General features: G+C 57.1%; 1 protein-coding gene across 8 annotated transcripts in view; it reads left to right on the forward strand.

Annotated features, from left to right (window-relative positions):
* The window catches only part of ANAPC1 (anaphase promoting complex subunit 1), a 71281-nt gene that overhangs the window by 38973 nt on the left and 20017 nt on the right, over positions 1 to 12291 (forward strand). For all 8 annotated transcript variants that reach the window (XR_016349302.1, XR_016349303.1, XR_016349304.1 and 5 more), the window contains exons 26-30: positions 669 to 895; positions 2847 to 2965; positions 8220 to 8491; positions 10170 to 10404; positions 11673 to 11764. Coding sequence is in view for 5 of the 8 variants with exons in the window: in XM_089777586.1 (XP_089633712.1) it covers positions 669 to 895; positions 2847 to 2965; positions 8220 to 8491; positions 10170 to 10404; positions 11673 to 11764 (945 nt within the window). In the remaining 3 variants the exon portion in view is untranslated. The remainder of the gene's footprint in view (positions 1 to 668; positions 896 to 2846; positions 2966 to 8219; positions 8492 to 10169; positions 10405 to 11672; positions 11765 to 12291) is intronic.

The following is a 12291-nucleotide window of genomic DNA, read 5'->3' on the forward strand; positions in this document are numbered from 1 at the left end:
GAGGGGTTCACGACTGGGGCAGGGGATCGGAGCTGGCTCCAGCTGGACACTGCTGACCTCAGGTGGCTCCTGGGTGGTGCTACAGTGGGGCTAAGGCAGACTGACCCCTACGCTGCTCCTGCACCACTCCCTAAAGCAGCCAGTGAACCCCCTCCACTCCAAGCCGTTATCTGCCCCCCCATTCTGTGGAGATGAGATACAGGATGTGAGGGGGCGTCCTGACATCACCCCCTCCTCTCCCTGCCCTGCACAGCGTGCAGGAGGCTCCCGGGGAAAGGGCAGGAGAGGCGGGAGGGGCAGCTGAAGTGCCAGCACTTGGCAGCCTCTTGGCCAAAGCAGTCGGGATCCCCTGCCAGAGGCTCCAAGATCTCCCGGTAGATCCCGATCGACTGGGTGGTGACCACTGCCCTAGGGGTTAGTCATTGAACTTCCCTGGCTTCGCCTTGGAGGCCACAGGAACCGTTTTCTCTCCTCGTTGGGAGGGGCTGACCCTGTCCGTGTGGATGGCTGGAGTTGATCCAAGTCTAGAGGTCCCAGGGATGTGTGGGCGCGCTGTTCTCTGAGCGCCTCGCTCCCGCGGCCCCTCAGACCGGGGGTTACAGGGCGAGTGTCTTGTTGGCTCCTTGAGCGGCCTGTTCAGAAATGACCCCCCATCTGTCCCCCCCCAGTCTGTGGCCCAGGTGCTCTCGTCCGATGGGCCTTCGGGAGCGGAGGCAGAGGAGGAGGACGATGGGATGAACGATATGAATCAGGAAGTGATGTCGCTGATCTGGAGTGAGGACCTGAGGGTGCAGGAAGTGCGCCGACTCCTTCAAAGTGCCCACCCCGTGCGTGTCAGCGTAGTGCAGATGCCAGAAGTCAGCGACCACGAGTACATAGAGGAGAAAGAGAACCGGTAATGGCTCCGTGTCTCGCGCGGCGGCTCGGTCACGCCTCGCGTAGGGGGGAGTTGCTGCAGACCCCCCCCCATTTGAAAGCGGTAATGGCTCCGTGTCTCGCGCGGCGGCTCGGTCATGCCTCGCGTCGGGGGGAGTTGCTGCAGCCCCCCCCCCCCATTTGAAAGCGGTAATGGCTCCGTGTCTCACGCGGCGGCTCGGTCACGCCTCGCGTCGGGGGGAGTTGCTGCAGCCCTCCCCCCCCCATTTGAAAGCGGTAATGGCTCCGTGTCTCGCGCAGCGGCTCGGTCACGCCTCGCGTCGGGGGGAGTTGCTGCAGCCCCCCCCCATTTGAAAGCGGTAATGGCTCCGTGTCTCGTGTGGCGGCTCGGTCACGCCTCGCGTAGGGGGGAGTTGCTGCAGACCCCCCCCCCCCATTTGAAAGCGGTAATGGCTCCGTGTCTCGTGCGGCGGCTCGGTCACGCCTCGCGTCGGGGGGAGTTGCTGCAGACCCCCCCCATTTGAAAGCGGTAATGGCTCCGTGTCTCGTGCGGCGGCTCGGTCACGCCTCGCGTCGGGGGGAGTTGCTGCAGCTCCCCCCCCCCATTTGAAAGCGGTAATGGCTCCGTGTCTCACGCGGCGGCTCGGTCACGCCTCGCGTCGGGGGGAGTTGCTGCAGCCCTCCCCCCCCCATTTGAAAGCGGTAATGGCTCCGTGTCTCGCGCAGCGGCTCGGTCACGCCTCGCGTCGGGGGGAGTTGCTGCAGCCCCCCCCCATTTGAAAGCGGTAATGGCTCCGTGTCTCACGCGGCGGCTCGGTCACGCCTCGCGTCGGGGGGAGTTGCTGCAGACCCCCCCCATTTGAAACCGGTAATGGCTCCGTGTCTCGTGCGGCGGCTCGGTCACGCCTCGCGTCGGGGGGAGTTGCTGCAGACCCCCCCCATTTGAAACGTTTCTGGGGAGTGTTTCTGGAATAAAAATGTGTCTTGGAAATTCCCTTTCATGTCGGGCTTCTGAGCGGTAGGGCGCATTTGAAAGAAGAATCGTAGCTCAGAAGAAGTATTCCTTGGCGGTCCGTTTTCCTCCATGTTACTCTCTGGGGAGGCCAGGGCATTTTGGGACAGGCTCTTGGAAGCTGTGGCGCTGCTGTGGCGCTGGGAGGCAGGTCGGGGGCCCTGCCAGCCTCAGGACGCTGTAGTTGGCCAGTGCGATAGTACGCACCGTGCCAGTGCTTTCAGTGGCTCAGCCTCCAGAGAGGAGCCGCTTCCCGCAGTGTAGCTTGGCCTCTCTAATAGCTGACCGGACAGCCACAAACTGGTACAATGACCCGGGTCCCTGTCAGGCGTGTCATCGTGCAGTTGATTAACCGATAAGCAAAAGCTGCTTATAGGCTATCGACTACGTGGATCCCGTGGAAATGGGGCCGCTCCGTTCTCACGGTCGTGTCTAGCGTCGGAGGCGGCACCGGCTGAAGGCCCCGCTGCAGAGCCTGGCTGCAGAGACACATGGTCGCTGGGGCGCGGGGGTTGGCTGGAGACCGCTTGCCAGGTGACCATCAGCTGCTCCAGTGTGCCGTGTGCAGACCGGGCCGCTGCAGGGTGCCCTGGCCGGTGCCTGAGGGGCCGCGAGTGCTCCCTGCAGAGAGGGGAGGCGCCCAAGCCTGGGCCTATGGAGCGTCTGTGTCCCCAAGGGGCAGAGCGTGTGCCCCTTCTGCCACGGGCAGGTCGTTTGGCTCCCAAAGCCGGCGGGCAGGGGGGAGCTGGGCCGTTGCTCTGGGGCGCTGCATAGGCACCAGACGTGCTGCTTGCCTAGTCATTCTGCCCGCCCGCTCCTGGCCTTTCCGCTGCTGACGTTTGCCCCCTGCCCCCAAACCCAGGGCAGGCCGAGCCTCCGAGTGCCCTAGCGGGGGCTCCCCGGAGTGAGTGGTGCTGGGGACCTTTCAGTTTGGTTTTCTGTCTGATTCCCTCCACAGGTTGCTACAGCTGTGCCAGCGGACGATGGCGCTCCCCTTGGGCCGAGGGATGTTCACTCTGTTCTCCTATCACCCGGTCCCCACCGAGCCCCTGCCTATTCCTAAACTGAATCTCACCGGTACGTAGGTCAGCGCGTCCCCCTCGCCTCGAAGAGGAGAAAAGCCCAAGCAGTCCAGACCGGCTCGCCACGTAGCGCCCCGAGCCTGTTTGCTGGGGCTGCTCGCTGCGGGCACGGGGAGGTGTGCACGGTCGTCTCTTTACCAGTGCTGCTACTTGAGCCACGTCAGCGCTCCCGGCAGAAATGGCTTTTACTCCTTTACTCTCCCCTTCCTGCTCCCGGTTGTTTTCACTCTGGCCAGTGCCAATTTGAGCAGGGCCCGGGGTGTGTGCTGAGCCCAGGCTGTGTGCGCTAAGTGCACCCTAGGGGCAAAGGACAGGCTGCACGTGTTGGAGAGTTGTGGTTGCTGTGATGCTCCGGGAAGCGTTGTCTGTGCCTTGCACGGTATTTTTCTAGTGGACCTAGGCAATTACTGAACAATATTCTGCGCTGGGGGGGGCATTCCTGAGCCTGCTCTACTTCCTCTGTGCACCCTTGAGTTCTCCTCGCCGGCCTTAACACCGTGGCGAGGCGGTTGGTTAAGGGTGGTGTTCTGGTACACGCGGCAGACACACAACAATCCATTAGAAAAATAAATAAAACACAGCTGAGGAGCAAAAGAAATTACTTTTCAGATTCTTGAAATTGACCCTCAGGAGCAGTTCTACAGCGCGCGTTCTCACCCGTCAGGGATTGCAGTGCGAGATCAGACCTGGAATCTGCTCAGCTGGCAATATACAAATTGCCAAGCCGGAGGAGTGACTGTGCTTTGGATCCAGAGCTCATTTGCACTTTAGCTGTTACTCAGACCAGGAATGTGAACCAGCCCGTGGGGGGTTAATTGTGCCTGGTGTTCTCAGCTTTCCCAGGGCTTGTGGGGGTCAGCCCGGGGCTTGGCCGTGCCGGCAGGGCAGGCCCGGGAGCGGATGATTGCGTTTAGTGGTTACTGAAGCAGAAGGTGCGCAGTGTTCCGAGATCCCCAGCTGATCCATGAAATCGGAGCTGCCGCCAGAGGTAGAACGATTCCACCTTCTAATCCAAGAACCCGTAGCCGGATTCCACGAGACCTGACTGTGGTTTGTGCTTCACCCTTCCGAGGATGAAATCTTGGCCCCGCTGAGGTCCGAGAGTTTAGCCGCTGACGGGGTGGGGGCCACGATTTCCTCCTGGTGCCGTAGATCGTTACTGTAGAAATCCTACAGCTGGGACCATGTGCAGTTTCGTGCAGCTGAGGTCTGCAGTGACTCCAGGTGGGTGCAGAGTCCTGCCTGGGCAGCCACTTACTGGAGAGGGGCCCACCTGTGGTCAAACTTCCAAAAGCCTCATTCACTTGGGAGCCAAGGTCCTGTCGATTCCCCGCTGGTATTTAGGCTCCTTCCTCACCCAGGCTGGATTTACCCTTCACCTAGTGAGGAAGCAAAATACTCAAAGCTCATTAGAGCAGTGATGGGCAGTCCGGGCCAGTGAGTGGCATGCCAGTGGGCTGCACCATTGTCGTACCCAGGGCGCTCTCCCGGCGCTGGTGTGCCTCGGCTCTGTGGGAGGTGAGCCGTGGCAGCGCTGCGATTGGGCGCCATGGCTCTCCCGGCGCTGGCGTGCCTAGGCTCTGCGGGAGGTGAGCCGTGGCAGCACTGCGATTGGGCGCCCGTGGCTGTCCCGGCGCTGGCGTGCCTCGGCTCTGCGGGAGGTGAGCCGTGGCAGCGCTGCGATCGGGCGCCCGTGGCTCTCCCGGCTCTGGCGTGCCTCGGCTCTGCGGGAGGTGAGCCGTGGCAGCGCTGCGATCGGGCGCCCGTGGCTCTCCCGGCGCTGGCGTGTCTCGGCTCTGCGGGAGGTGAGCCGTGGCAGCGCTGCGATCGGGCGCCCGTGGCTCTCCCGGCGCTGGCGTGCCTCGGCTCTGCGGGAGGTGAGCCGTGGCAGCGCTGCGATCGGGCGCCCGTGGCTCTCCCGGCGCTGGCGTGCCTCGGCTCTGCGGGAGGTGAGCCGTGGCAGCGCTGCGATCGGGCGCCCGTGGCTCTCCCGGCGCTGGCGTGCCTCGGCTCTGCGGGAGGTGAGCTGTGGCAGCGCTGCGATCGGGCGCCCGTGGCTCTCCCGGCTCTGGCGTGTCTCGGCTCTGCGGGAGGTGAGCCGTGGCAGCGCTGCGATCGGGTGCCCGTGGCTCTCCCGGCGCTGGCGTGCCTCGGCTCTGCGGGAGGTGAGCCGTGGCAGCGCTGCGATCGGGCGCCCGTGGCTCTCCCGGCTCTGACGTGCCTCGGCTCTGCGGGAGGTGAGCCGTGGCAGCGCTGCAATCGGGCGCCCGTGGCTCTCCCGGCGCTGGCGTGCCTTCGGCTCTGCGGGAGGTGAGCCGTGGCAGCGCTGCGATCGGGCGCCCGTGGCTCTCCCGGCTCTGACGTGCCTCGGCTCTGCGGGAGGTGAGCCGTGGCAGCGCTGCAATCGGGCGCCCGTGGCTCTCCCGGCGCTGGCGTGCCTTCGGCTCTGCGGGAGGTAAGCCGTGGCAGCGCTGCGATCGGGCGCCCGTGGCTCTCCCGGCTCTGGCGTGTCTCGGCTCTGCGGGAGGTGAGCCGTGGCAGCGCTGCCATTGGGCGTCCGTGGCTCTCCCGGCTCTGGCGTGTCTCGGCTCTGCGGGAGGTGAGCCGTGGCAGCGCTGCCATTGGGCGTCCGTGGCTCTCCCGGCTCTGGCGTGTCTCGGCTCTGCGGGAGGTGAGCCGTGGCAGCGCTGCGATCGGGCGCCCGTGGCTCTCCCGGCCAGTGGCTGCGTGGGCCCTGGGTGAGCGTGCGTGGCACTTTAGTCACGCCGGAAGGAACAAAGGATGCAGCAGAAACCTGCGCGTGGACCACAGCAGGCCAGACGTCTCCCACAGAGCCCCACTGGGCCACGGATCGCCCCCCAGTGAATTAGTGCGCGGGAAAGAGCGAACAAGCTGGATCTGCCTGGTCCGCCACCCTCGGGACCCACTGGTCCTGAACGAGGGAGTTCCTGGACCAGGGGAGGTCAGGCTTCCGGGATCTGAGAGGGGGGAGTGGGTGCCAGGCTTCCCGCTGCTCCCTTCTCCAGCTACCAGGCTCTATTGGCCTCCCCCCCCCACCCCCGTGCTGTTGTCATCCTTCCTCTCCCAGCTGCCAGCAGCGTCTCCAGGGGCTCTCTGGTCCAGCAGTGTCCGTGGTCCTGCCAGACCAGAGAGGTTCAGTCTGTATCTGCAGATCCGGTGTTTTGAACTCTGCGTTGTCAGTCATCTGAGGGTTGTGTGACTGTTCTGACTAGTTCTGCTAACTCTTTGTACGTTAGAGCCAGCAGCGGCCAGTATTTACCTTCCTCTGCAAAGCACTTGGAGACCCAAGGCTGAGAAGTGCAGCTGCCCATATTCATTCATCGCCACTGAATGTTCAGATTTCTTTTGCAGATGGAAATCTTGGGCTTATGACACCTTTTAGTTGTGTCGTGCTCCCATTTTTTGCAGGCTTCGGAGGGAACAGCTGTCTTCATTTTCTTGCCTCTGAGTCATAAAGAACCTTTGAGTTTAATAACAAGTGAGGTCTGTGTGCGTCCGTACACCCTTGCCACAAGGGGACGGTGCTTTTTTGGGAAGCTGGCTGCAAGGGCATCTTTTTACCAAAGCAGATGCTGTTGTTTGGAGTACGAAGGGTGGAGTCTCCAGGCTGACTAGCTTTTTTGGGGTGAAGCCCGTGGTTTTGGTGGGTCACTTACCCCATGTCTGCAGTTGTTTCTCGTCTCGGATTTCTGAGTGGCTGGCCCAGCTGGGGAATTGTCTGCCCGGGGGAAACTGGCAACCCTTCCCTTCTGTAGCACTGTTCAGCCCTGGGGCTTCGAGTGCTTTGCGGAGGCAGGTAGATCTTGTTCAGCCCCGGCGTGCCGAAGGGAATCGGGAGCGCCGCGCTGCCCCGGGGCTCTGACACGCGAGAATGGGGCGAGAACAGAAGAAGTGGAAGGACCCGCCCTCGCTCACGGAGCTGGGCGATGTCAGTGCAGGGGCTCTCCCACTTCTCGGGCTTTGGAGGTGGGACTCGGGCTTCAGCCCTCTCACGCCAGCCCTGGTGACCCGCAGTGTGAGCGCGGCTGCTTAGAGCGGGGACGTGGGAGGCAGAGCACCCATCTGCTGTCCCCTGACCAATCGGTGAACCTGAGAGCGGCCAGGCTGGGTCAGACCGACGGTCCATCTAGCCCGGGGTCCTGTCTGCCCACAGTGGCCGATGCCAGGTGCCCCAGAGGCGGTGAACAGAACAGGGACTCGTCACATGATCCCTCCTTTGTCACCCATTCCCAGTCCCTGACAAACAGAGGCCAGGGACACCATCTCCGCCCCGCCTGGCTAACAGCCATCGATGGACCGAACCTCCCTGAACTTATCTAGTTGTTTTTTTAACCTTATTAGGCCATGTCTAGGCTGCAAGCGTCTTTCGAAAGAGAGCGTCTAGACTGCAACCGGTGCTTTCGAAAGAGAGCGTCTAGACTACAACCGGTGCTTTCGAAAGAGAGCGTCTAGACTGCAACCGGTGCTTTCGAAAGAGAGCGTCTAGACTGCAACCGGTGCTTTCGAAAGAGAGCGTCTAGACTGCAACCGGTGCTTTCGAAAGAGAGCGTCTAGACTGCAACCGGTGCTTTCGAAAGAGAGCGTCTAGACTGCAACCGGTGCTTTCGAAAGAGAGCGTCTAGACTACAACCGGTGCTTTCGAAATAGCGAGCCACTTTTTTGAACGAGAGCACCCAGGCAGGCTGGGCGCTGTCTTTCGAAAAAGCAGAGTTTGCATTCCATAGCACCTTTTTTCCAAAGAGCACTTTCCAAACAAGGCGTTATTTCTCATAAAACAAGGTTTTCCACAGTCGAAAAAACTGCTGCGTTTTCAATTTACTTTTGAAAGTAAAGTGCTTTTGAAAGTGCGGCAGCAGTCTAGATGCAGGGGAAGTTTTTTTCAAAAAAACCCTGTAGTCTAGACACCCTTAAAGTCCTGGTCTTCACATCATCCTCTGGCAAGGAGTTCCACAGGTTGACTTTGTGTTGCTTAAAGAAATATTTCCTTTAGTTTGTATTAAAAGTGCTACCTTTTCATTTCATTTGGTGACCCCCTAGTTCTTGTGTTAGGGGTACACATAAGAGGTGCTCATTTGGAAGCCTTTTTCAGATATAGATGAATTGGTGATGCATAGCTGGCCCTCGTCTTTTTCCTCTGACAGTCGATGAGGACTCTGCTAAACGAAGCCATTTCAGGTGCAAGCTAACTTCCGTTGTTGTGTGTTTCTCAACGCTTCTCTTCTGGGCAGGCCGGGCTCCGCCTCGGAACACGACCGTGGACCTGAATAGTGGGAACATCGATGTCCCTCCCAACATGGCCTGCTGGGCCAGTTTCCACAACGGCGTGGCTGCGGGGCTGAAGATTGCACCTGCTTCTCAGATCGACTCAGCTTGGATCGTCTACAACAAGCCAAAAAACGCAGAACTAGCCAACGAATACGCAGGCTTCCTCATGGCCCTGGGCCTGAACGGGCACCTCACGAAGCTCGCCACACTCAACATACACGACTACCTGACCAAGGTGAGGCCTTCCCTCGGAGCGGAGATGGAAGTGACTTTGCCTTTCTCTGTCCGGGGTGCCAGAAAACAGCCGGCGCGGGCGTGGGCGTGGGTGCGGGCGTCGTGGTGGTTTCTTTTTTGTTAAATTGCACTGTGGGTTTCTTAGTGCGCGGGAGTGTCACTCGCCCCGCTAGCTGCTGACTCGTCGTTGGGCTGGGAAGTTCTGAGACGGTGTTCCATAACCCTGCCGTCCATTTGTCTCCGGGAACACACGCACGTCGTTTTCGTGATGAATCATCGAGAGCACCGGGTTGTCTCAACAGGCTCTCTCCGTACGAGGAAACGTGGTGTTGGTCATACACTTTAGCAGCTTGCTTTTCCCCAGCTTATTGTTGGGAGAGCCCAATTCCAACAGTTGAGTTCTTGGAGTGCAATCAACAAAGGCTGTCTCCGTTCCTCATCTAGGAGCAAACAGGTCCCGTTTCAGTTCACTGGGCAGGACGCACACTTCCCTTGGTGCGTTTGGGATGTCCTGGTTATAGTGTGTGACCAGGGACAGGGGTCTAGCCTCTGCTCCTTGGCAGAGAAGGCTGTAAGCTCTAGGCATGCTCGAACCGCGATTGGTATGTAGTGTGATCTAAAGGCAAGAGGGCACAGAACTGCGAGGGCTTTGGAGTTATGGTTTGCTTACAGGCAGCCTCTCGGAGCAAAGTTATGGGCAGAATTAAATGGTGTTGGTTGCGGGATTCTTCTCCATTGCCTAGAAGATCAGACGGGGCTGGCAGGGCATGTCTGAAGCTGGTTCTGGCCATTCCCCAAAGAGCGGTTCCCGTGGCCGGGTCTCAACACGCCCACCAAAACCACCGTGGCCTTTGCTTGCATTGTTAGCTACGGAACACCCTTCTTCCTGCATTGGAGACCACAGCGTCCGTGCCTGTCCAGGTTACTGGAACTCCTTTTGTTTCAGAAAGCCTCCAGCACGACACGTTGGGTTTTAGTCTTCTCTTTCATGTAACTCCCCTCGAGCCTGTCTGATGGCCGAGTGCCCAGTGGTTTCTAGAGTCGCCGTTAAACGGCAGCGAATCAAACATATTCCTTAAACCCAGCCTTGGATTTCAAAAATGGCAAAAATGTGATTAGACTCGGAGATCAAAACGATGCTGATGAGAGTAAATGGGAGGCTGGGTTCTTTGTCAGCAACGTTTGGAGCAGTGCTTTTCAAGCTGCTTTCATTTGCGGACCCCTGCCTAATTTCAAAGGAAGGGGTGGTCTTCCAGGCTGAAAACCACTGCTTCCTTCCAGGGTGAACAGGCTGTTCCGATTTGTATTATAAACACCCAATCTAACCTGGGAACCGGGGGTTTTTGCTTTACAGAATGGCTCCATGCGAGAACTCGGAGCCAAACCTCAACATTTGGTTCGGGGAAGGGTTTTCCCTGGGGGAAATCTGTCCCGTATGTCAACCTGTGCTGCGGTTGTAAGCGCAGAAGAGACGTTTACTCATTTAGCAGTCAGCGGGCAGCATCCCGAAAGAGTGACCGTACACAGCTCATCAGAACTGCAGAGCAGCTGTCCTGCCCTTGCACCTTCATGTGTTACTGGGTGCGTGTGACCTTCACCGCCTTTGATCTCAGCGAGATACGCGCACCCGTGTGTGAGGCTCGCGGTTCTTTGATTCCTCTGTTTGCTCCCGATTTCAGGGCCATGAGATGACGAGTATTGGGCTGCTGCTTGGGGTGTCTGCTGCCAAGCTAGGCACAATGGATATGGCTATCACTCGGCTCCTGAGCATCCACATACCTGCTCTGCTGCCGCCCACTTCCACCGAGCTGGACGTCCCTCATAACGTGCAGGTGGCGGCGGTGATAGGAATAGGCCTGGTGTACCAAGGAACAGCTCACCGGCACACGGCAGAGGTTCTGCTGGCGGAGATAGGTAAACCCCTCCCATCCGAGGCTCAGTGGGATGTGTATGGTTGACATGATGCTTGCATGCTTTGAAACATTTACCTACAGCCAGCTGGTTCACATGGCACCCACGCTGCACCCTTCTCCTTTCCCAACTTCTTTACCCCAGCTGTGTAAAGAAACAATACAGCTGCCTGCTCTGCTGTCACTCCACAGTCTGTTCACGTCAGTGCTAGGCCAGTGAAAGAGCAGACCGATGATTTATTGAATACCTTTGGGGAATTCCACCACGACTAGCGTAAAGGGGAGGAGAGGATGAAACATTATAAAATGGCTCTTCCGCCACCTTTCGCGCATGCCAAAAGATGATCCTACAAGTACAAATCCATTTGGAATTGAACACAGAAATGTGTCTCTGTTTACTGGTTTGTGCAAAAATCATTTCGACTTACACGTTGGGAACAAAACGATAGTTACCCTAAAGGCTGTTCTTGCTGGCTTATCTGAGCTCTTTTGGCTGGTGTTTATGTAGCCATTGCTTTTCCCCGGTGTTTCGGATGGTCCCAAATGTGTCATTTTAGGTGGTCTATGTAGCAAAGTTTGTAGGAAGTTCACCCTTTTTGTAATAGGTAAATGTTTAGATTTCTATGTTAAATGTCACTTGTAACTTGTTTTCTGTTTCTGTGCGCAAGCGGCTCTGCTTTTTGTTTTAAGTTATATATACAAATAACATTGTTCAAAACAGTATCACAAGTCGTACATCAGGAATGGTAACATGCATAAACCTTCAGGGGACACGTTAACCTCCTTGGACATTCGGTAATGGATTTGAAAGCAGCCATCCTTCTACAAAAGAATTTCAAAAACCAGTTACAAAGGGAGACAGCTGAATTAGTGTTGAATTTGCAAATTCAACACTATCAGTTTAGGACTGAATAAGGATTTCAACTGGTTAACGCAGTACAAAGCCAATTTCCCCTCTCTGGATATTCACATCTCCCCACCAAATGCTGTGAATGGTATTTTTATCCTGACTTGATTAGCCTCATTAGCACAAGCAACTTCTTGCTTATGTGTACTCCTGCTTCTGTAACTTCCACTCCCACTCATCTGATGGAGAGAGTTTTATCCACAGCAGCTTATGCCCTAATAAATCTGTTAGTCTCCAAGGTGCCACAGGACTCCTCGTTGCTTTTGCAACCTCTCTGAGACATTATTGGAAATGTAGCACCCCAGAATGGCTAGGTTGGTTAGAATTTTAGAAGGTTAATTTCATGCTGTTTCCTTTTTATAAAGGACGTCCCCCAGGTCCTGAAATGGAGTACTGCACGGACAGAGAATCTTACTCTCTCGCAGCCGGTTTAGCGTTGGGCATGGTCTGCTTGGGGGTAAGTTCAGCCTTCCTCTTGTTTAAATTGCAGGTAGCAGAGGAAAAAATGTACAACAGAATGAACTGCCAAGCTATGAAGCAAAGATAAAAGAAATAGAAAGATGTTATCAGTGTAGGTGATGAAGGAAACAAGACACCATTCCGGGGGAAATAACTGGGCCAATCTCACAAATAAAATATAATAAAAATGGCTGTGCTCCTGCCTCTCTCTGTCCGTTTGTGCAGATATCCTAGGAAATAGGTTTATCGTCAGGAATGTTGCTTGAAACGAATAATTGAGAAAATACCAACAGCAAACGTTGATCTTGTAAACGGTTTTTTAATCAAAATCGTAAGTTGGTTATGCTGCTCTCAGCAAGACCATGTGCTCCCGTGTCCAATAATAACTAACCACCCGGCTCAGATTTCAGATTCTCTCCAACAGCTGTGTCTGCCACGAAGAATTAGTAGAAACCGACTCAATGTGTCTAGATGTTGTGGTGATACAGGTTGTCAAAGCCCACAGTTAGATGAACAGTTCGCACT

Source organism: Pelodiscus sinensis, chromosome 3, assembly GCF_052426305.1.
Source record: "Pelodiscus sinensis isolate ZL-2025 chromosome 3, ASM5242630v1, whole genome shotgun sequence".
In the NCBI taxonomy this organism is placed as follows: domain Eukaryota; kingdom Metazoa; phylum Chordata; order Testudines; family Trionychidae; genus Pelodiscus; species Pelodiscus sinensis.